The sequence below is a fragment of the Selaginella moellendorffii genome, unplaced genomic scaffold (genome assembly GCF_000143415.4).
Source record: "Selaginella moellendorffii unplaced genomic scaffold, v1.0 SELMOscaffold_13, whole genome shotgun sequence".
Classification (NCBI taxonomy): domain Eukaryota; kingdom Viridiplantae; phylum Streptophyta; class Lycopodiopsida; order Selaginellales; family Selaginellaceae; genus Selaginella; species Selaginella moellendorffii.
In genome coordinates, this window is record NW_003314274.1 from 1,352,989 (window position 1) to 1,374,274 (window position 21,286).

The following is a 21,286-nucleotide window of genomic DNA, read 5'->3' on the forward strand; positions in this document are numbered from 1 at the left end:
ATTCTGCAATAATAATCTAAATTAATTTTACCGGTCTATTTAAACATCAATGTGCTTTAGGAGGCTAGCCAATAATTTCTGAAGTACATGCAAGAAAAGGCTGCCACACATCTGACAAGCTTCCATCTCACATAAGTGGAGGGTTCTGCTAGGAAATGTAGAATAAGGGATATCTAGAAGAGGAGAACGCAATGGGTTCTCCCAAGCATGTCATTCTTGTTCCATTCCCCGCGCAAGGCCATATCTTACCGCTTGTCTATCTCGCCAGGAAGCTAGCAGCGCAAGGATTGTCTGTGACAATCATCAACATCGACAGCATCCATGAGAATCTAACACGGACATGGAAGCACATCGAGCACCAGGACATTCGCCTCGAATCCATTCCAATGAGACTCAAGGCTCCCAAAGGCTTCGGCGCCGACAACTTGAACGATGCCACTGCCTTCATGGATGCCATCTGCGATCTGGAAGAAGCACTCGCAGCCCTCCTCGAGATCACAAAGCTAAGTCACCATGTTTCCTGTGTCATCTCCGATTTCTATCACCTCTCAGCGCCTCTCGCCGCTGCTAGAGCTGGGATTCCTTCCGTTTGCTTCTGGTCTGGAGCAGCGGCTTGGGCTTCCATTCACTATAGTCATTCTTCGCTGGCGGCTGCTGGATTGTCTCCACTAGAAGGTAAGACTCTTAGATCACTTCTGGAACTCACTCCTTTCCTTGCAGATTCAGACACTAGCAAGCTTGTCTCCAATCTTCCTGGCTTGAAACCATTTAGAGCCGAGTATCTTCCATCCTACTACCGCAAAGAGTTCTACGAAAAGAATGGAGGAGAAAAGTATCTCTCGCTTTCTCTGCGGCGAGTGGAAATCGACTCGTGCATCCTCGCAAACTCGATCTACGAGCTGGAGCCGCAAGTCTTCGATGCAATGCAGCAATTTGTCACCGGGAAGTTTGTGTCCGTGGGTCCGTTGTTCCCGCTCAAGGGTGGGGGCGCCAGTGAGATGGAGGCGAGCTTGAGGCCGGAAAGCCGGGGATCACTCGAATGGCTCGACAATCAAGCACCCAATTCCGTGCTCTACGTCTCCTTCGGCAGCGTCGCGTCACTCACTCGAGCAGAGATGGAGGAACTCACGCAGGGGCTCGAGGCCAGCCAGAAGCAGTTTCTAATGGTGGCCTCGCGGGATCTAGCTCCAGAAGTGGACGAGAGCTTTTTTCGCGAGTTCGGGGAGAGATTATCGCGGTCGGGAGCCGGGATGCTTGTCAGCTGGGTTCCCCAGTTAGCGGTGCTGCAGCACGGGTCCGTGGGTGGATTCTTGACCCACTGCGGCTGGAACTCGACGCTGGAGAGCATGAGCCATGGAGTCCCGATGCTGGGATGGCCCTGCCACTCGGATCAAAACACAAACTGTAAGTTCATCCTGGAGGATCAAGGAATTGGAATGGAGCTACGTGATAAAACCAGGACCGGCATCTCGATGGCGATTCGCAGCTTGATGGCGAGCGAAGAGATGAGGAGTAGAGCGTCACACATCGAGAGAGCCGCCAGAGAGGCCGCAAGCGAGAATGGATCATCCTACAAGAAACTCCATGCTTTCGTTCATTCTATCAAGTAAAAGCGCCTGGTCAATGCATAGTCAACATAGAACAAATTATGTGTCAAACAAAATAAAAGACCAGATGATAGGGCTGATGTGGACAAAATCTACCAGAACCTAGGGCTGACGTGGCTCCTATCTCATGGCCATGGCGATGGCGAGCGCCTCAGCTGCGCGAACAACGTTTCTGGACGGCGGGGGGAGCTCTTCCTTCACGCAAAAGCTTGCATTCCATGAGAATGGCCTGGGATTGAGCGCTCCACGGCGGGGAGAAGGAGGTATGAATCGCATCGTGCATTGTCGATTGAGAAGCTTGAGGCCAAAGACGCAATGGCCAATCATCCCCGAGCAGCACAAATGGATGTACGAGGACAAGCCCGAGCTCCAAAAGGTGTGCTCCTTCTCTCTCTCGAGCATATCTTCTCTTTTGTTGAATCTATGGTTTTTTCTTGGATTGGTCAGGCAATCTGGCACAAATCCTACTATCCCAAGGAGGCCGATCATCCCAACGTGAGCAAGAAGTGGTACATTGTGGACGCGACCAACATGAGACTTGGCCGCCTTGCTTCCACCATCGCGTACTATCTCCGCGGCAAGGATTCGCCAATGTTTACTCCCAGCCTGGACATGGGATCCTACATGATTGTGGTAAGAGCTTGTTCTTCCTGGTTCTTCCGTGATCACTTCCAGAGAAACCAAGCTATCTTCCATGGCTCGCTCCACAGGTGAATTCGGAGAAAGTCGGGGTGACGGGACGAAAGAGGACGGACAAGCTCTACCGGAGACACTCGGGAAGGCCGGGAGGTCTCAAGGAGGAAACCTTCGACCATCTCCAGAAGCGAATACCCGAGAGGATCGTCGAGCACGCGGTGCGAGGCATGCTTCCGAAGAACCGGGTGAGCGATCTCTGCAAGCTTTTCGCTCTCGTTTCTTCGCTCTCCTTGGTTTACGTCCATTGTTTCTTGTAGCTGGGACGGGCGATGTTCAGGAAGCTCAAGGTGTTTAAAGGCGGAGACCATCCCCACGGAGCGCAAAAGCCAGAGCCACTGCCGATCAAGGATAAGAGAATCATGCTGGACATGGAGCCTCAGTTCTAGGCTCGTAACCTCTCCTCCCTTGTAAGTGCTTCCTCGAGTTTTTACTTTTGGTAGAAAGCTTGCGGATGTTTTCATTGCCTGGCTTCCAGATCTCCAGGAACACACCAACACAAAGTCCTACTGCTTGGCAAAGCCATGGCTCTCAGCCGCCTCACCGGAGTTTTCTTCACTGGATCAACTTTTGGTTTGTGTGTATTCTCAGTAACCATTTTCCTGGGCTTCTAGAAAGCTGGCGAATTTAAAGCCTTGCATCGCCGATCGGCATTAAATTGTCTAGAAGAATTTTCGATTCTTTCTCTGGCAATATTTTCCCTGGCACCAAGGAGGAGAGAGATTTGCGGCTGTGTCCACAGGACGTAGGTATTGCTTCTCATAAATTATTCTTTTCAAGTTTGTTCCCAGATGGAAATGGTGCTATATAATGCTTGAAACGCTCCAAGAGCTCGCGCTTCGCGTACAAAAACTTTAGAAGCAAGGTGATGTACCCTGGAGCCATAGCTTCTGTTTTTTGCTTCATCAACGCTCGTTTCTCTCCCGGCCATTTATTTCCCAGATCCATGAGATGGCTGAAGAAAAGAAATCGAAAAGTATTCATATGAACTTCGGTATTAATCCTTGCGTTGCATCGAGGCACCATTGAGCTCATTCAATTAAAGAGACTGTGACTTTGATTGATCACGTCGATGGAGCGTGTCCTCACGCTGCGAGGCTGTTATAAGTATTCATCGAAGAATAGTAAGGAGGTACTGTCTGGCTTTGAGTGATCGCTTCGCTATGGAAGTTTGGCCTTCTTCTCCAGAGCAGGTTGGTTTCCGCTGCATCCGCATTCGTTTCACTTCGGTTTCTGCAGCTTCTCGTTGAGCGGACTCGAGAGCATCCGCGCTTTCTGGAGCGTTACAAATCTTTCCAGTCCTACGCCACCAAACGCCGAGAAGCCGAGGTTGATCTTTCTATTTATCTACATCAAGTTTAAGGGATCCGATCTGATCGTCTCTCGCAGGGATGGTACTACGCTACTTGCACGCCAGGAAGCGAGGTGAAGCTCCTAGCACTGGACTGCGAAATGGTTGAATGCATCGGCAACGAAGAGCAGATCGTCCAGTTATGCGTCGCGGACCGAGACTGTAAGGTTACAGTCGCGGTTTCTCGACGATACTTCTCACATTTCATGTTCGTCCGCAGAAGCTGGTGGACATTCTTGTGAAACCCAGCCGACCAATCGTCGATTATCGCACTCCTGTTCATGGAATCACAGCGCAAGACCTCAACAGAGCAGCCTACTGTACTCAGAAAGATGCCCAGGTACTAAATTCTAGATCTTTCTTTTGAGCCAAAGTTTTGTGATGGTTTCCTTCAGGATAAGCTGGTAGAACTACTCACTCCTGGGACCATCTTGGTTGGCCATACGTTGTCCCATGATCTAGAAAGTAAGCGGTACTTTAATGTTTTTTTCTGAGCGGTAATACTTGGGTTTGAAGTATTGAAGATCAGCTATCCGCGGGTCATTGATGTTGGGCTGCTTTTCAAAACAAATCGCGAGGCTACTGTTGGGCTCAATGATCTCTGCAAGGTAAGATCTTTCAGGCCCAAATCCTCGAGACGAAGTTTCCGTGTGAACTACTCAGATTATCTTGGGATTTGATATGCGAGGCGAAGATGGAAGGCACGATTGCTTCCAGGATACCGTTGCTGCAATGAAGCTTGCGCTTCACGAACTTGTGCGTCCAACTCTTGGGGCTCTTGACCTGGCGGTAAGACTTAAGACTTGAGAGGCGGTCGAGCTGATCACTCTACTAACATTTTCGTGAAGCAGGCGATTAATGAGAACAAACTTCTCATTCACGGAATTCCTGCGTCCATCACTGCTGATAACTTGAGTAACCTGTTTGCTATAAAGTGCACAGTAAAGGTAGTAGCTTGAATATGTTTCTTGTGAACAGCATGTACGACGTGGAAATGGAGGCTTTGGTTCCACAGTCGCAGAGTTTATTTCGAAATCCGATGCGCAGGACGCTTTCAACCGTCTTCCTGGTCACTGCGCGAAGGTACATCCATGGCCAACTTTTCTCTAAATTATTTTGCGAAACACAGAATGCCAGGTTTGGACAAGACCAGAAATGTGTGTTCGTTAAAGGCCTCACCAACGTTCTCATTCGCAAAATGGACCAGTAGTTTTGGTTTTCTGAGGAGAACGTATCTTTGAGAGCATGAAGAACACAAGAAAATCTCGAAGACACTCGTTTTGCAAAGCTAGACTATATACATGCAAGTCAAACCTGATAAAATGTTCTATCTCATTACCAGTTTCTTGGAATGAAAGAACAATCTTTGGCGAGAGATTAAATAAAAGAGAGTAGAAAAATAAAAGAAAGAAAATCTTCTCGGTTCCTTTCGAGCTCTCCCTTCTTCCTCGAGTGGCAGCGTCGACGGACGGCGCAAGAACCGATCCCAGAAATGGAGACGCGCTCTTCTTTAGCGATCCGCCATTGACACTCGCCGGGAGTCCATTTCCCATGCTCGTCCATCCCTCCATGGAGTCCACCTCTACGTCCTTGTGTGTGTAAACAACTCCTCGGTCGCCTTGGACGACCTGACCGTTCCCTCGTAGCAACCTGGACAGGAGAAAGTGAGCGCCGGATGGAATCAAACCACGCAAGTCTCTATCATACCACCGAGTTATCCCTCTACGCCAACAGGCCCTCTTGCGTGGATCCGGCTTGTGCTGATTCCAACCTTGAAGGAAAGTTGGAAAAGCTTCGTATCATCTAATGCTGGAAATGTAAAAGAAAACGTACCTCCGCTCCGAGACCAAAGCGTGTCCCGTCCGAAAACCGGGTGCTTGCGTTGTGGAAGACTGCAGCACTGCCATTCCAATAACTGGGTTTCAAATCACAGCCAAAAGAGAAAAGAGAAGTCGGAAAAAACAGCAAACCTGTCCAATTGTTGCAAGAATAGCTCCGCGACTTCCTTGTCCTCCGTTACTATGCAGTCGGTGTGGGCACTGGAAGAAACGACAGTTCGCAACAAGCGACATCAGGCCAGACAACGCACCTCCCGTGTTCGTGAATGTGATTTATGGCGGCGTGAACGTCTTTTACGACCTCCACGGTGCATGCTAATCCACTGTATTCATGGTGGAACTTGGTTATTTTCGGAATGTTGAGAAGCTTTGACGCTCTTTCCCCACCATTTAGTGTCACTCCTGGATAGCGGTTATAAGTTAGAAGAAAACAAAATGTGTAGCGACAAGACAAACCTGCAGACTTCAAATCGCGAGGCTACTGTTGGGCTCAATGATCTTTGCAAGGTAAGATCTTTCAGGCCCAAATCCTCGAGACAAGTTTCCGTGTGAACTGCTCAGGTTATCTGGGATTTGCTATGCGAGGCGAAGATGGAAGGCACGATTGCTTCCAGGATACCGTTGCTGCAATGAAGCTTGCACTTCACGAACCAAACTCTCCGGGGAATAGTATACCTCTCTCGCCTAAAATGCTGTGTCTCTTGGAAGAAACTTTTCCCATGGTGTTCTTGTGGGGAGCTGCATATTATTTTAGACGGTGTAAGGAGAATGTCATAGAAGCGAGAGAAAGTTGGATGGCCAAATTCCGCAAATGCCTGCTTTGTATCGTCCGACTATCAAAACTTCTGCTTCTGTGGTGACCAAGAAAGGTCGGAGTTTAAGGACAGCTTGTCTTTCCTGTCCCTGTTTGATTCTCGGCCTTTTTCTTCCTTGGTATCAACACCACTATACTAGACACCATGTTTCTCATCCCGGCTCGTTGCTTTCCAGAAGCCTGCCACTTCTTTCATCAAAGGTTAAGACTATCTTAAGAAATAAAGAATATATGAGAATATACGAAAGATAAGGGTTAGGGCAAATTTATCACAGATCGAAGCAAGATGTAAGACTGCTATATTATTTTAGACATAGATGAAACATTAATCACGGAAGCAAAAGATTCAAAATATGTATATCATGTAGCCGAAACCTTTTATACACCAATGCATGCGAGCCGTGAATTCTTGTCAGCTCTTAATGCAATCCCCAACGTGCGGATGCACTTTTTTAGCTCCGGTAGGGAGTGCAGGAACATACCTCTTGTGCAACAGATCATGGAGGGTTGCTGCTTAAAGTGTAGCTATGATACCTTTTCTATGTCTCACATGACAAAGGAATCTGGTTGTTGGGATTACAAAAAGAAGTTGGAGAACTTGGGTTTTGAGCTTCCATGGACCATCATGGTGGACGAGGAATCCCCGGATGTTGCGGCTACTGGCGAAGAGATTAACTTCTTGGAGATGTATTATTTCGGTCAATCAGAGCATCCACGAGATCGGCAAGTGCTAAGGCTGCGCAGAGAAAACAGTTTGATCCAAGCTCTCGGTTTGATAATCTGGGCTTTGGAATTGTCAATGATAGCAAATTGCACTTTGGTTCAAGCTTTGGTTGCAATACAGTGGGACCAACATGGCAGGTATGCCCATCAACGAACGAATGCAATGCAAGTTTATGAAGTTGGGCTTGCCGCAATGCAAAAAATAAATCAAAGCATCACACTCTTGGGTTGCAACAGTGATGCTACTGTCTATCCATGGTCCGAACTAGAGATGGATGATCATGCAAAGGCCCATCAAAAGTTTTGGAGGATTGGGTTTGGGAAGCAAAAGTTAGACAGACTAATGATGCATAGACTGCAATTGGATGTTTCTCTCCCAGCAGTTCAGACTCGTGATGTGGAAGATCTTTGTATTGATGCATTGTATTGCCAATAACACAAGAAGCTTTGTCGAGACGCAGGGAAGAGAAACTCAAGTAAATCAGCGTGGGGAGGGGCTTGTAAAAATAGCCACTAATAAATATATTGAGTTTCTTAGAATCTATAACAAAACGAAGAAGTCGTTCTCATTTCTTGTACTGCATTGTGAAGTTGCTTAACGACAATATATTGAGTTTCTTAGAATCTATAACAAAATGAAGAAGTCGTTCTCATTTCTTGTACTGCACGGTGAAGTTGCTTAACCATACCTCGTATATCAGGCCTGGGCATTAAATGAAAGAATACAAAAGAAAACGACAGTGGAAACAAAAAGAAGCAAAAGATTTTTCTTTTCCTTTTTATTGGGACTTCGATAGGCTAGATGTTTTTTGTTTACAGATTCCGCATTTGGTCGAGCTTAGGAGTTGAACGTCTTCAGTACGACGAGCTTGAGTTTCAAAGGAGGCCAAACTGATGTGGTTAGTCGAATAAATTATTGCGACTCATTCCTTTATACCGGTACATGCTTGGGGCTACTCAACCATGAACTTCTCTCTGGAGCTCAAGCAAATGGTGAAAGCGCTGCATATAGTAGGCTGAAATTTTCCAAGCACTGTGTTCTGTCATGATGACAAAGTCCGCTTTTTCTGTGAGATGGCGATGCCGGGTCGGGTGCTTTGCCGTGAGCTTTCTCTCGGGCCTCCTCCTGGTCAAGACGATGCTTCAAACACCTGTTCTCCATCAACATACTGGAGATCACATGATCAAGACACTCATCTTCATGCAAGATGCTCATAATCATACATAATACCTTCATGATCAAGCCACAAGCGAAACAAAACTTCTTGACTTCAGGGGTCTTGTACTTGTCCTTGAGATCGCTCTTGAGAACTTGCCAGCCAAGATATGCCTTGCTCAGGATCTCAGTGACCTCCATCTTGTGCCCCTTTGGGTGATAAGATTTGGGAGCAGCACCCAAGTGATTGATGTGATGGTGACCCCAACTGAGTGACTCCTCTCACATATAGTTGAGGGGTACACCAGAACTCCTGAAATATCCTGACATCAAATCTCGCTTGACTGTGGTTGAAGTACAAGAGAAAATCCAAGTTTCTTCTATTGCTTATTACATCACACTCCATTGCTCTGTCATCCTCTCTTTCTTTCCTTGCTTCTCCTTTTATCCTCTTTTCTTCTATGGTTTTTTTCCTATGTTTTTCCTCTCTTCTTTTCCTTGCACTCTTAACTCTCTTTTTAACCTTTATTCTCCCAAACACAAGAATACTTAATCTATTAGTTAACTTTTTTTTCTCGTTCTTTTCTTTTACTTTCCATCTTCCATGTCTAATTCAATCTATATTATTCTCTCTTCTGGAAAATCTTTCATTCCCTCAACTTTACCACCTTTTTTGCTCTAAACCAAGGTGGAAGCATTTACCTTTGCTTCCAAGTCCACAATTTGGGATGAAAATCCAATTGACACCCTTGAAGGATCATCAGTTGCAGTCATGGATAAGCTGATGCTACAGGGGAACTTGCCTCTTCTAGTATCCAGATTGCTAATCCCATGTCAAGGAATCTCCTCATGCAGTCTTTACCTCAGACTGCTTGCTCTTGCCCTCAGCCTCATATGTCTTCGGTGGCAATGCTGGCTACGATCACTGAACCAATCTCCTAGTGCATGGAACGCCTCCTCGATAATGAATGCTACACATTGCTCTGAGATCCCCTTACTGGAATCCAGCACAAAAGAGTGGGAGGACGTGAACGAAATTGATAAGAGATTCTTCAGCAAGAGTCTTTTCATTATTAGAGGAAATGACCACTGGCTCTTCCATTTAATCATGCTGCAGCTGCTAAATCTTCACCAAGGTGTTGCTCCTCCTTACCCAATCTCTTGAAGTCACAACCAATACGCATTTAAAGTGCCAACGATTCACCATTGTGAATATTAGGGAAAGCTGACTGTAAGAGAAGAAAGTGCCACTTGTTGCTAGTGCCATATGCCAGCATGCATACCTCTCTATTCTTCCCACTCTTTTCTCTCCCTTTCTGTTTTTCCACTTTTCTTTCTATTTTCATGATCCTAACGCGGTTTAGATGCTCTAGCGGTATCTAATGATCAAGTCTTGGGTCTCTTCACCTTGATAGACCTGATTATAGGACGAAAACAATGTCAGAACAGAAAACTAAGACATTTCAAGGCGGAGTGCACGAAAAAAAACATTTAAAAGGAAGAAGAAAAGAACAAACATCTCGCAAGCGGCGGGTGATGTCCTGGTGTTCCAGTGAAAATATCCAAAAACCTGAAGAGGATGCTCGTAATTGAAAAAAGGTGTCGCAAGCGTGATCGTCATCGATAGTTCTTCTCTTTTCCTTTGGCATTTATGATCTTCTTGATCTCGCATTTCACAAAGTAATTGTATGAGCACGAGCAAAGAGATAAAATCATGGTCTTTAAGCATGTACACCCTGGAACTTGCCCACAGCGGCGCATACATCCCAGCGTAGCTCCTACAACAAAAGTATCAGCACCGAGCGCTAAAGAATCACTAACTGGCAATCTGAGCAGACGCACAGCATTGCCACTTGATTTCCTTCCCAGACCGGCAAGGCGATGCGTGTGCCGCGAGCACGGAAATCCAGCTACCATCGAACATATTCGAGAAAAGAGGTTTCTGCTTTTCTCCTCTCAGAGTTGAAAAGCAGAAAGGCTCTTGACATGGCAGTAAGACTTAAGACTTGAGAGGCGATCGAGTTGATCACTCTACTAACATTTTCGTGAAGCAGGCGATTAATGAGAACAACTTCTCATTCACGGAATTCCTGCGTCCATCACTGCTGACAACTTGAGTATCCTGTTTGCTATAAAGTGCACAAGCAAATGTCTGTATAGCTTGAACATTCGTGCATATATGTTTCTTGTGAACAGCATGTACGACGTGGAAATGGAGGCTTTGGTTCCACAGTCGCAGAGTTTATTTCGAAATCCGATGCGCAGGACGCACTGCGCGAAGGTACATCCATGGCCAACTTTTCTCTAAATTATTTTGCGAAACACGGTTTGGACAAGACCAGAATTGTGTTTTCGTTAAAGGCCTCACCAACGTTCTCATTCTCGTAAAATGGACCAGTAGTTTTGGTTTTCTGAGGAGAACGTATCTTTGAGAGCACGAAGAACACAAGAAAATCTCGAACTAGACTATATACATGCAAGTCAAGCCTGATAAAATGTTCTATCTCATTACCAGTTTCTTGGAAGGAAAGAACAATCTTTGGCGAGAGATTAAATAAAAGAGAGTAGAAAAAAAAAAGAGAAAAGAAAATCTTCTCGGTTCCTTTCGAGCTCTCCCTTCTTCCTCAAGTGGCAGCGTCGACGGACGGCGCAAGAACCGATCCCAGAAATGGAGACGCGCTCTTCTTTAGCGATCCGCCATTGACACTCGCCGGGAGTCCATTGCCCATGCTCGTCCATCCCTCCATGGAGTCCACCTCTACGTCCTTGTGCGTGTAAACAACTCCCCGGTCGCCTTGGACGACCTGACCGTTCCCTCGTAGCAACCTGGACAGGAGAAAGTGAGCGCCGGATGGAATCAAACCACGCCGAGTCTCTATCATACCAGCGAGTTGTGAGAAGACCCTCTACGCCAACAGGCCCTCTTGCGTGGATCCGGCTTGTGCTGATTCCAACCTTGAAGGAAAGTTGGAAAAGCTTCGTATCATCTAATGCTGGAAATGTAAAAGAAAACGTACCTCCGCTCCGAGACCAAAGCGTGTCCCGTCCGAAAACCGGGTGCTTGCGTTGTGGAAGACTGCAGCACTGCCATGCCAATAACCGGGTTTCAAATCACAGCCAAAAGAGAAAAGAGAAGTCGGAAAAAACAGCAAACCTGTCCAATTGTTGCAAGAATAGCTCCGCGACTTCCTTGTCCTCCGTTACTATGCAGTCGGTGTGGGCACTGAAAGAAACGACAGTTCGCAACAAGCGACATCAGGCCAGACAACGCACCTCCCGTGTTCGTGAATGTGATTTATGGCGGCGTGAACGTCTTTTACGACCTCCACGGTGCATGCTAATCCACTGTATTCATGGTGGAACTTGGTCATTTTCGGAATGTTGAGAAGCTTTGACGCTCTTTCCCCACCATTTAGTGTCACTCCTGGATAGCGGTTATAAGTTAGAAGAAAACAAAATGTGTAGCGACAAAACAAACCTGCAGACTTCAATGCGGACGCTAGCGTCTCCAAGCCTCCAGTGTCAACTAGATCCTCATGGACCAGTAGAGTTTCCTGCATTAGAAAAAATAAAAAAGAAAATAAGCGATCGGTCAGTAACTGAAATGCATGTGAAACGGAATTCTGTACCATAGCGTTGCATGCGGCTGGATAATCTACTTTAGAATCAATGGCGATCTTTGTAGCGACGTCCAGACGGGCAGCCTTGTCTACGTAGACATGGCAGATACCATCTAAAGGGTTTTCCATGTGTCAGAAACAGCTTTCGCAATGCGAGGACAAACTTTCGCAATGCGAGGACAAAAGTAGCATACCGGCATGGCCCAGCACAGGAATTTTCGTAGACTCCTTGATTTGTGAAACAAGTTTATTGCTTCCTCTTGGTATAACGAGGTCAATAACATCGTCAAGCTGAAACCCATGGTAAGAAACGAGCTAACAGCACAAAAGTATAGTTACCTTGAGAAGATCTGGTATCTCATCCCTCGACGTAACAAGACCAATGAGCTCTTTTCCCACAGACTTTGGCAGCGCCTCCGTAATCACCTACATTTAGAAACACCACCGTGTAAAGGCACGCTACCAGCGACAACTGACAAACTGACCTTGTGCAGTATGGCATTAGAACGGGCAGCCTCTTTACCACCCTTGAGTAGCAGGCCATTTCCACTTTTAATGGCCAGGGAGGCAATCTGCAAAATAGAAACGATAGAAAGGGGAACAAAAATTAAAAAATCCAGACACCGTACCTGGACGAGTGCATCGGGACGAGACTCGAAAATAACAAGTATAACCCCCAAAGGACAGGAAGTTTTGTCCAAAGTAAGGTTCTCCGCGACCTAGTAGTTGCAAAATAAGAATGTTGAGAAACAATACATCCCTTCTAATGAGCTCACTTCAGTCCTCTGCAAAATACTACCAATTGGTTCTCTCATATCTGCGAGGGCCCGGACTGCCTTGGCCAAATCAGCAATCTGCAGGAAAGTAAAAAACAAGATATCGAAGGATAATGGCTATAACAACCAACAAGATCAAACCTTGCCAGGCTTAAGAGTCAGCCTGCTGAGTAGCGGCTTTGCGATGCCCAACTCTTCGGCCAACCTTACATCTGCTTGGTTCTCACTTCGAATAGTCTCTTCGTTTCTCTCGAGCGCGTCTGCAACGTCGTACAAAATGTTTTGACGCTCCCCGGACGTGAGACTCTGCAAGCCAGGATTAGCAACTCCAGACACGGTACGTTAAAAGACAAACTCAACCTGCAAGCGCCGACTTGAATCCCTTGCAGCCACAGCCATCAACCGGGCATCATTATTTATCGTAAGAGTCCAAATATGTGCATCCTTATGAAACAAGGTCCCAATAGAATCCCCCCTCAAAACCCTGTGAAATCCGTCTGGAGTGTATCCACTGCGCACAGGAAGAAGAACCATGAGAAACTTTCAAAGTAGAACTCGACGTGTACCTGGTAATAACAACCGGAATACCAGCAGATGCAACTTCCCTCGCAGCAGTCACCTTGGTCGTCATCCCTCCTCTACCATACCTTGACTTCTCGCCAAAAGTGATGGTTTCGTGTTGAGCAGGAATGTACGTGCTGATCAATTTCGAGGAAGGATCGGAAGGAGGTCCCGTGTAAAGACCCTCAACGTCACTCAGCAGGATTAGCAGATCCACTTTTAGTTCCAGAGCCAACAAAGCCGCCAGGCTATCGTTGTCCCAAAAGATACCCGAAGAATCCTGTAGAGAAAACGCTCGTTATGTTTCAATGTCATAGAAGTTTCAATATACCCAACCTTGTATGGAGCTCTCCTCGTACTCATTGCATCGTTCTCGTTAAAAATCGGCACAACCCGTAGTTGCAACAACGTATCGACAGTCTCACAGAGCTGCTTTCTAAACTCGGGATCAATAAATTCCCTGTCCGTCACAAGGAGCTGCGACGAAGCAACATCCAGCTGGAAAAACACATCCAAGGTGACCACGATCGAGAAAAGAAATCAATCATCGACCCAGCAATAAGTAAAGAATCAAACCAACCTGGCTGAAAATACTATCGTACAAAGCCATCAGCCCGGCCTGACCGATGGCAGCACAAGCTTTTCCGCTCAACTCGGCTTGAGGCTTTTGCAGATCTGCAAAGCTGGAACACAATCGTGAAGCTTGTTAGTTTTTTTTCATGTGGAAAGGGTCAAGCTCGCAAGCGCAAACACGACGATCACCAAAGCAACTTCACCTAAACAAACCAAAAGGAAGCAGAAGTGGTGAATGACTCTTCTGACTTGCCTGCTGTTCATCATGCGCTGCTGTCGAAGCTTCTGACGCCCGACAGCCACAGCACCAGAGGTTACAACGATCACCTCGATATGATCATCCATAATGTCCTTCACCTGGAAAAAAATTCCCCGTCATGCCTCGAGAAAGAGAAAAAAGAAAGAAAAAAATCGTCCTTTCCAGCGCGGGCAGCGAGGAGGAGAAGAGCAAATTCTTGCTTACTTGCTCGCACAATGCACCAAGCCGGCCAACAGCGAGCTTCCCATCCGGCCGCGTCACGACCGACGTTCCAACCTTTGGCAAAGCAAGCGCAAAGCACAACGAGAATTTCTCAGACACCGAGAGGAGGAGAATCACTCCAAAATATTTCGCTCATACCTTGACAATCACGCGTCGCACATCCCTCGTGAATTCCCGCGATGGATCGATCTGCTGCCTCATTGTGGCGCGGGGGATAGATCGATCCGGCGGCCGCGCGACGGGAGGATTCCAATGCAGCTAGCTGGCGTGTGGCGCGGCGCCGCGATGGCGGTGGCGATGGCGATGGCGCGCGACGCAGTCAAGAAGAGCCCTAAGCGCTAAGCCGCCGTGAGCTACCGCCGCGTCCACTCCCTAAACAAGCAGCCCCTTGAAAGAAAGAAAATTTAGCAAAAATCGGTATATATACGAGTTTTTGTGCAATGGAGGAGGGCATGCGAGCTATTTAATGGAGAGTAGACAGTCAGTGAGCAGTGCCAGTCTCAAATATCACGACAAAGGCTCTTCTTTTTTTCCTTCTTTCTTTCTTCTGGTCCATGGATTCTCCATTCCAGCCTCTCGGCCATAGAGAGAAATTACTGTGCCGCGAGAGCCATGAACTTTACCTCGCAAGCACCGTGAAATTCATGGAGAGAGTTTCGCTTAGATGAAAACTTTGGTGGCCTCGTCGTCTAGTCTCTTCTCGCGCTTGGTGTGCACGATCTTGTCTAGCACGGCTTGTTCCAGCGGTGTTGGATCAGTGCATCGCTCGGCAGCAGCAGCGCAGACCTGAGAGAAAGAGAAAGAGCTTGTCGATAAGAACCGAGAGTTTTGTTTTGCTTGCCTCGTCGAGGAGGAAATCCACCACATTGTCATCGTCGACCACTTCCCGGAGCGGGTCTCTCAAGTACTGCGTGTCCAGTTGGATTTGCTGGAAGCCACAGCGGCTAAACGTTTCAAGTCGGACGTACTCTTGGAAGCTCTTGAGAGCGATCTTGACAACCATGGAGATTACCGATGCCTGGGAGAAGAATCGAAGCGAAAGACGAGCTTTAGAGCAAGTTGGTGATGTGAGTTTTTCATACCTGCGTCAATTCGGGCCTGGTGAATATCTCAACTCTTTGCTTGAACAGCTTTGCTACGTCCCGCTCGAGTAAGTGCGTCTTTCCACGGTTGTTTAGCCTGCTGGAGCGAGAATCCCCGCGGGTGGTGTTACTGCTGCGAGTGGAGCTTGAGCTTCCGGCGCTATCAGAACGACGATGGCTCTTTCCAGGTTCCAATACTTGCTTCACCTCTCCTTCCATTCCTTTCACCTTCGCAACCGGCTACGTGAGATCTTTGGACGAGAAAGAAATGATACGCATTACCTCGTCCAATAGCAAGTCTGCAAACATCCGAACGTCCCTGGGCTCTTTGTACTGGTTGCAGAGCATTTCAGTTAGCCAGTCACCAGAGAAAGTTGGTATTACCTGGAGCCAGTTCGGCGTTGTAATGCTCTTGCAGATCATGATGGAAAGCTTTCGTGATCGGACATCAATGAACTGCAAAGGAAGATATCAGCAATGCCTGACCAACATAATCTTTACTAACCTGACGCAAAAACTTCTCTGCTGCAGCACGAAACGCTCTGCAAATCTCGGAAGGAAGAAATGCAGGACGATCACCCAGTGAACCACCAATGAAAGAATCGCCTACTGCCTGCAAATTGATATGAGTATGACTTTCAGCTGATTATCCGCATAGTCGAACCTCTGTAATTCTCGGAACTCCTTCCTGCTCGATAAACGTAGACAAACGAGATAGAAGCAAGACGAATCCCGGAGCAGGAGAACCCAAGCGTTGATCAGAACCTTCGCCTTGGGTTGCACTGGCCAATGACAACGAGATGAAGTGGTCCACAAGAGATCCAAAAAACTCTTGAAAACCGCCTTGAACGAGGTCAATATAAGCGTCCCTCCAGCTGACCAGAAAATCCACACTGTCATCTAATAGTTGAGTGAGGTCCTGTTACGAGAAGGTAATGTGCCTTGGAATAAAACGAACTCCAAGTTAATACCTTCAGAACTTCGAGTCCCCCATTAACAATTAAATTTTGCACGTTTTCAAGGGATAGAAGCAACGGCTTTTGCTGGTCCTTGGCCTGCTCTTGCTTGGGAGAGTGAATATCCGAAAGAGCACCTGTTAAGTAGCTTTATAACCAACTTTGAAGGGACTAGACAAAGATCGGACCTGTTACTTGGGCGTATAGCACCTTGAACTTGTGGTTGACGTGTTGTTTAACAGCCGACTCGACAGCCTGTAAGTAAACCAGTGAGCACTCCAGTCCTTGAAGGAAATAACAGACTCTAACCTGTATGGCACCGTCAATAAACCCGGCTTCCGGCATCACTTCGTGCATCTTGGCTACATCAGCAGATAAACTTTCTGCAAACGATCAATCAAAGTGATGAAAGGAGTGTCGAGACTGAAGGACACAAACTTAGTAAGGAAATCAACTCCGCGGCAGAAAGGCTTCCAGCTTCCGGCTGCAACGATACATTGACGTTTGCAAAGTACCTGAGAGTAATGAAAGTTAGGAAGCCACAAAATAGTGGCAAGACTGACTTGTCCAAAAGATCCTTCGCAGCTTCGTTAAGACGACTTTCCCCCGTTGGAAATATGGATCGAAATGCCGTTGCTGTTTGAGTAAATTCGGTAATAAATTTCTGTGAAAATTTGTTCAGTTAGCCTCACTTATGCATTGAATTACCTTTGCGTCATCGGGAGACTTGCTTTTGTGCGACAAAGTTTGAAGTTCTAAAAGGTGTTTCATGTTGCTTGTCAAGAACCCATCCATCAGAACATCAACCTATGAAATAGTTCAAAGATAACAATTGTAAAGTACGTTACTAAAAATCCATCCGGTATACAACCCCACCGGGAACTTGAGTTGTTGAAGCAAGGCCACTGCTTCAGCTCGCCCAGGCAATGGTTCAGAATCTGCTAAGAACTTGGCCTGGAAAAAAGTGTGACAACCAGAACCTCAAGAAACAAACAGTAGAAAATGCACCTGAAGGCGCTTTGAGATCGTCGCAATCACCTCCTCGCTCTCCTGTTTACACGTTCTAAAAGACGAGCTACCATAAGTCTCTAATACTGGGCTCGCTCCCACGTAAAACTTCACCGCCTGAGCATAATCTCCTTCTTTCAGGCACTTCCTCAAGCGTTTTGGGAGGTCAAAAACAAACTGATACAGCACTTCCCCAATCAGGCACAGAAACAAGAATAAGACATCGTTTCTTTACCTGGACTTTCCGCAGGAGACTTCGTGTACCATTTAATTCTTCTATCCGTCCTCTTCTCTCAAACAGCGAGGCGTTTATGTTATCACTTTTCGTTCGCACTGCTGTCACCTAGCAATTCTGAAATCTATGAGCATGAGCTCAACGATCTCGAAGGCACTCTCACCTTTTCCAGAAGCTGCTGCATGTTGGATTCCATGCCCGCGACATTATCCTTCATCCTGCAAGCTCCTACTGTCATACATTTGCTAGAAAGTCCTGGAAGCGAAGCAAAACGAATTTCACGTACACCTTGATAGTGTCTGTCGCACTGATGAACTTGTTGTAGTTCTCGTACACCAGCATTTGCATGTCACTGTCCAAGTTCTTGATCTCCGCGGCCACCTCGACGTGCTTCTTGAGCAAGGTCGGTAAATTCGTTTTCCTGACCTGCGCAGACAGACAAAAAGAAATGTCACCTCTCGATCTCCCCCGGAAGTAAAAAATGCGGCAATGCAATGCTATGCACCAGAGAAGCCATGTAGCGCTCCGGCTCGAAACCCTTGGTGTTGATCTGGAGCAGAGTATCCCGGCGCCTGGCGCTGACACCTCCATCGCCGGGAGCATCCAGATCGAAGTCACCGGAATCGGACTCGTCGGATTTGTAGAAGCTGCTGAGGAGCTCCCGGACGCGCCGCGCCTTCTCGTCCAGATCCTCCGCCATGGGAGGAGGATCCAAATCGCCCCCAACCCTAACCCTGGGTTTAGTAGCTACCGCCAAAAACCAAAGCTTAAACAGATCCTGCAAGAAAACTGAGACTTTCACGAAGTTCCAATTAATCTATAAACATCGATTGTCCATCCAACTCAATTGCCTCACAAATCATCATGTCTCCTCGTGTTTCATGCTCCTCCATAGCTATCTTAGCACTAGTTCTAGAGATTTTGATCATGGCCGAGTCCTTGGATCATGATCATCGCACCGCATTTCAATCCTGCTGGCCAGATCCCAGCGCCTGGGACACCTTCAACTCCTCCATCGATGGAAGGCTCATCGAAGTCTTGCCTCCAGCGGCGCCCTGTCACAGCTTGCGAAATCGTGCGAGAGAAATGGAGCTCGCCATTTTGGAGGTCGGATCAGCCGCAGTCCAGCAACTGGGAAGCAAGCGGCAACCAGAGCTGCCTCATCTCCTCCCCTCCCAACTCGAGCTTCTCGCGCTCTGTTCCAGTCTACTCTGTGAATGCCTCGACTCCATCTCACGTCCAAACTGTGGTGAAGTTTCCATCCGCCAAGAACATCCACACCGGGCGATCTGGCACTGGATCAGGCACTGGTGATGTAAGCTGGCCATTATGCCAGGAAATCTATCAATCAGTAGAACACTACAAGTTGTTTACTTTGATGTCCAGACTACTGCTCTCCTCAATGTCGATTTATGGTCCTGGGAATTGATCGTTGACGACAACAATCTCAACTTTGTGCTGCATAGCCTTCTGATCTTCTCGGGTAATCTATGAAGAGAACAAATTGTTCTTTCACTTGGAAAATGGAAGAAAAGTACATTGAATTTGTAGAAATTTATTTGCTGTTTGTTCAAAATCCACATATTTCTATTGATCACACCGTTATCAAGATCCATGAAACTAAAACACCCCACATTGAGGTTGTTTAAATTGACTACCTTCAAACTAACTTCTCAATATCTGAACAATACTTATATGGTTGAAACATTCATGATGTTCCTTTTAAGTCTTTATTATCCAAGCAACCTTAAGTGAACACCCAACCGAAAACTAGATGGTTAATTATAAATTTTAATTAAGTAACATTGTGTTTGTTTTCTTGTGATCCATGCTCTTTTAATATGCAATTGTATTATTGAATAATAATACACTTAATAGTGAGATCTAAATGTACTTGAAAATTAAATCTTTTGATGCTTGATATGACATTTTTATATGCTTTGTTACGTACATAAAAAAAATTATGTAATATAACCATTCACGACATAAAGAATAAAATAATTACTTATGGTAGCTAAAAGTCATTCAATGGATATATTTTTTATGTGCTCAAGTATATTATATTTTTGTTTGCTTTAGGAATAACCAATTTGCAATATAACCATCAAGGTCATAAAGAATAAAATACAGTCACATTTGATATATAAATGAACTAATATCCCCTACAATGAGTTCTTGGCGATAAAGTCACTGTGAAAGCTCATGTTCTTCATCTGGTGAAGCCAGATGTTGAGAGATCCAGCCGCAGTGCCAATGTCACACCCACAGCATTGGATCAAGATTCTCCATGCTAGGTTTCCAATATCCTCGTAAACTTGGGCCATGTCATTCCAAGAAACAAGATCTTGCCTTGAAATCCTGTGGAGCTCCACGATTGTGGCCCCAAACTCCACACTAGCGCAACAATCATCGAAGTGGCGCTAATCACAACATCCGATTGCCTCATGTTTAGCTGTGTGAACACCGCAATGAGCGTGTTCCACAAACACAGCTAGTCAAAGCATGAGGTTAGAGACGCATAGTTGCATCAGTGCATTCCAAGCGACGACATTGCGTATGATTCAAACGGCGAGGAATGCTCTGGTAGCACGCACGAGAGCCACAGTGTATGGAGAGTTCTCATCATTCATCCAAAACAGAGCTATCCATTCTTGCAGTCAGGCGAGCAAAAACCAAAAGAGCTTGTCATCATGATAAGAACTCCATTCCATCGATTTTCTAGCCATTGATCTTCGTGCTAGCATGGGTTTAGCATGCATATGTAGTTGTGACAAGACCCATGCAACGTCATACCATGGCCTGTAAATTACATATTGGTTCCTTAAGCAATCAACATGTAGTATATGTACATTTTATCTCTACTTTATTTTCTTACAAATTAATTGTCATATGAAAGGAAACAAGGAACATAGTGACCAACGTTATCCCACTCTGATAGGGCCGTGACAAACCATCCCCGTATTTTCCTCTGATAATTCTCAATTGGAAAATCACTTGCAGAAAAAAAAAATGGATGATGAATTCCTCCCCTCCTATTAAATAGAGTGGAAGTAACAAAAGGTGATTAGGACCTTTCATCCAAACCAAGAAGGTGGATTATTATGTTATGTTTTGGAGGTGATTGCTCAGTTTTCTACTCCTACCAGGAGTGTCACATATCCTCTATTTCCAAAATTTTAACTTTGCTCAGTCACGACAACTGAGCAAAATAAACAACAAAATAAACAAAACTCCTCTTGCTGAAGATTCTATAAAATAGAATTATAAATTTAAGCTAGGAAAGTTCCAGAGTTTTGTGGCTAACTTCATGGCATTGTCTGCTGCTCGTCGCGCAAAATCGATACCTTGCGTAGCACACCCGCTGTCCGCGACACACACACTGATCAATCTCCTTTGGGTTCATCCCATAGTCAGCTAGGACTATAGACACGAGGAGGGTGTGGCTGCAAGCCGAGAAGATGCTGACGATCCCGTGTTACCTCGAGACTTTTCCAAGAGAGATAGTCAAACCATAGCACTTCCACGAAGTTCCAAGTTATCGATAAACATCCAGCATTCACACTCGATTGTCTCACAAATCACAATGTCTCCTCCTGTTTCTTGCTCCTCCATCGCTATCTTAGCACTGATTTTGCTCGTTGCCGATGCCCGGTCGTCCTTGGATCACGATTGTTTGTGCACCGCATTTCAATCCAGCTGCTGGCCAGATCCCAGCGCCTGGGACACCTTCAACTCCTCCCTCGATGGAAGGCTCGTCAAAGTCCTGCCTCCAGCGGCGCCCTGTCACGAGAGCCACTTCGATGAGCAAGCTT

At 46.3% G+C, this 21,286-nt stretch overlaps 7 protein-coding genes across 7 annotated transcripts in view; 4 read left to right on the plus strand and 3 right to left on the minus strand.

The window, feature by feature from the left end:
• The first annotated feature begins 172 nt into the window (after positions 1-172).
• On the plus strand, positions 173-1,624 carry LOC9646043 (UDP-glycosyltransferase 85A7). The gene is made up of 2 exons (XM_002969700.2): positions 173-675; positions 721-1,624. Exons 1-2 carry the CDS (start codon positions 192-194, stop codon positions 1,608-1,610), a joined length of 1,374 nt encoding a protein of 457 aa, XP_002969746.1. The 5' UTR covers positions 173-191; the 3' UTR covers positions 1,611-1,624.
• Positions 1,625-1,688: 64 nt separating this feature from the next.
• LOC9645374 (50S ribosomal protein L13) lies at positions 1,689-2,993 on the plus strand. Its single transcript, XM_002969701.2, has 5 exons — positions 1,689-1,983; positions 2,055-2,240; positions 2,318-2,488; positions 2,561-2,710; positions 2,779-2,993. Exons 1-4 carry the CDS (start codon positions 1,735-1,737, stop codon positions 2,687-2,689), a joined length of 735 nt encoding a protein of 244 aa, XP_002969747.2. The 5' UTR covers positions 1,689-1,734; the 3' UTR covers positions 2,690-2,710; positions 2,779-2,993.
• A 142-nt stretch (positions 2,994-3,135) lies between these two features.
• On the plus strand, positions 3,136-4,610 carry LOC9645375 (small RNA degrading nuclease 1). The gene is made up of 9 exons (XM_024674953.1): positions 3,136-3,165; positions 3,243-3,493; positions 3,540-3,629; positions 3,690-3,818; positions 3,872-3,991; positions 4,047-4,116; positions 4,168-4,259; positions 4,315-4,440; positions 4,503-4,610. The coding sequence occupies exons 2-9, from the start codon at positions 3,464-3,466 to the stop codon at positions 4,608-4,610; spliced, it is 765 nt and encodes a 254-aa protein (XP_024530721.1). The 5' UTR covers positions 3,136-3,165; positions 3,243-3,463.
• A 755-nt stretch (positions 4,611-5,365) lies between these two features.
• Positions 5,366-5,838, minus strand: LOC9645376 (delta-1-pyrroline-5-carboxylate synthase B; the record flags this gene model as incomplete). Its single annotated transcript, XM_024674954.1, has 4 exons — positions 5,366-5,422; positions 5,485-5,551; positions 5,622-5,690; positions 5,741-5,838. Coding segments are annotated over 4 exons (291 nt in total), but the record flags the coding sequence as incomplete, so codon positions are not given.
• Positions 5,839-10,666: 4,828 nt separating this feature from the next.
• Positions 10,667-14,560, minus strand: LOC9646044 (delta-1-pyrroline-5-carboxylate synthase). The gene is made up of 20 exons (XM_024674773.1): positions 14,332-14,560; positions 14,176-14,247; positions 13,966-14,069; positions 13,720-13,822; positions 13,476-13,637; positions 13,145-13,419; positions 12,939-13,089; positions 12,720-12,884; positions 12,579-12,656; positions 12,432-12,521; positions 12,288-12,374; positions 12,142-12,228; positions 11,997-12,093; positions 11,812-11,915; positions 11,661-11,736; positions 11,456-11,606; positions 11,337-11,405; positions 11,200-11,266; positions 11,067-11,137; positions 10,667-11,008 (listed from the first exon to the last, which is right to left on the minus strand). Exons 1-20 carry the CDS (start codon positions 14,392-14,394, stop codon positions 10,807-10,809), a joined length of 2,274 nt encoding a protein of 757 aa, XP_024530541.1. The 5' UTR covers positions 14,395-14,560; the 3' UTR covers positions 10,667-10,806.
• Positions 14,561-14,629: 69 nt separating this feature from the next.
• On the minus strand, positions 14,630-18,206 carry LOC9646045 (vacuolar protein sorting-associated protein 51 homolog). The gene is made up of 19 exons (XM_002969958.2): positions 17,980-18,206; positions 17,761-17,900; positions 17,638-17,692; positions 17,475-17,582; positions 17,240-17,416; positions 17,108-17,185; positions 16,940-17,038; positions 16,795-16,895; positions 16,670-16,746; positions 16,541-16,614; positions 16,420-16,486; positions 16,247-16,368; positions 15,940-16,194; positions 15,781-15,888; positions 15,660-15,731; positions 15,558-15,608; positions 15,276-15,503; positions 15,035-15,211; positions 14,630-14,979 (listed from the first exon to the last, which is right to left on the minus strand). Exons 1-19 carry the CDS (start codon positions 18,172-18,174, stop codon positions 14,854-14,856), a joined length of 2,310 nt encoding a protein of 769 aa, XP_002970004.1. The 5' UTR covers positions 18,175-18,206; the 3' UTR covers positions 14,630-14,853.
• A 2,851-nt stretch (positions 18,207-21,057) lies between these two features.
• The window catches only part of LOC9645377 (uncharacterized FAD-linked oxidoreductase ARB_02478), a 1,858-nt gene continuing 1,629 nt past the window's right edge, over positions 21,058-21,286 (plus strand). The window contains exon 1 of the mRNA XM_002969704.2: positions 21,058-21,278. Coding sequence (XP_002969750.2) covers positions 21,058-21,278 — 221 coding nt within the window. The remainder of the gene's footprint in view (positions 21,279-21,286) is intronic.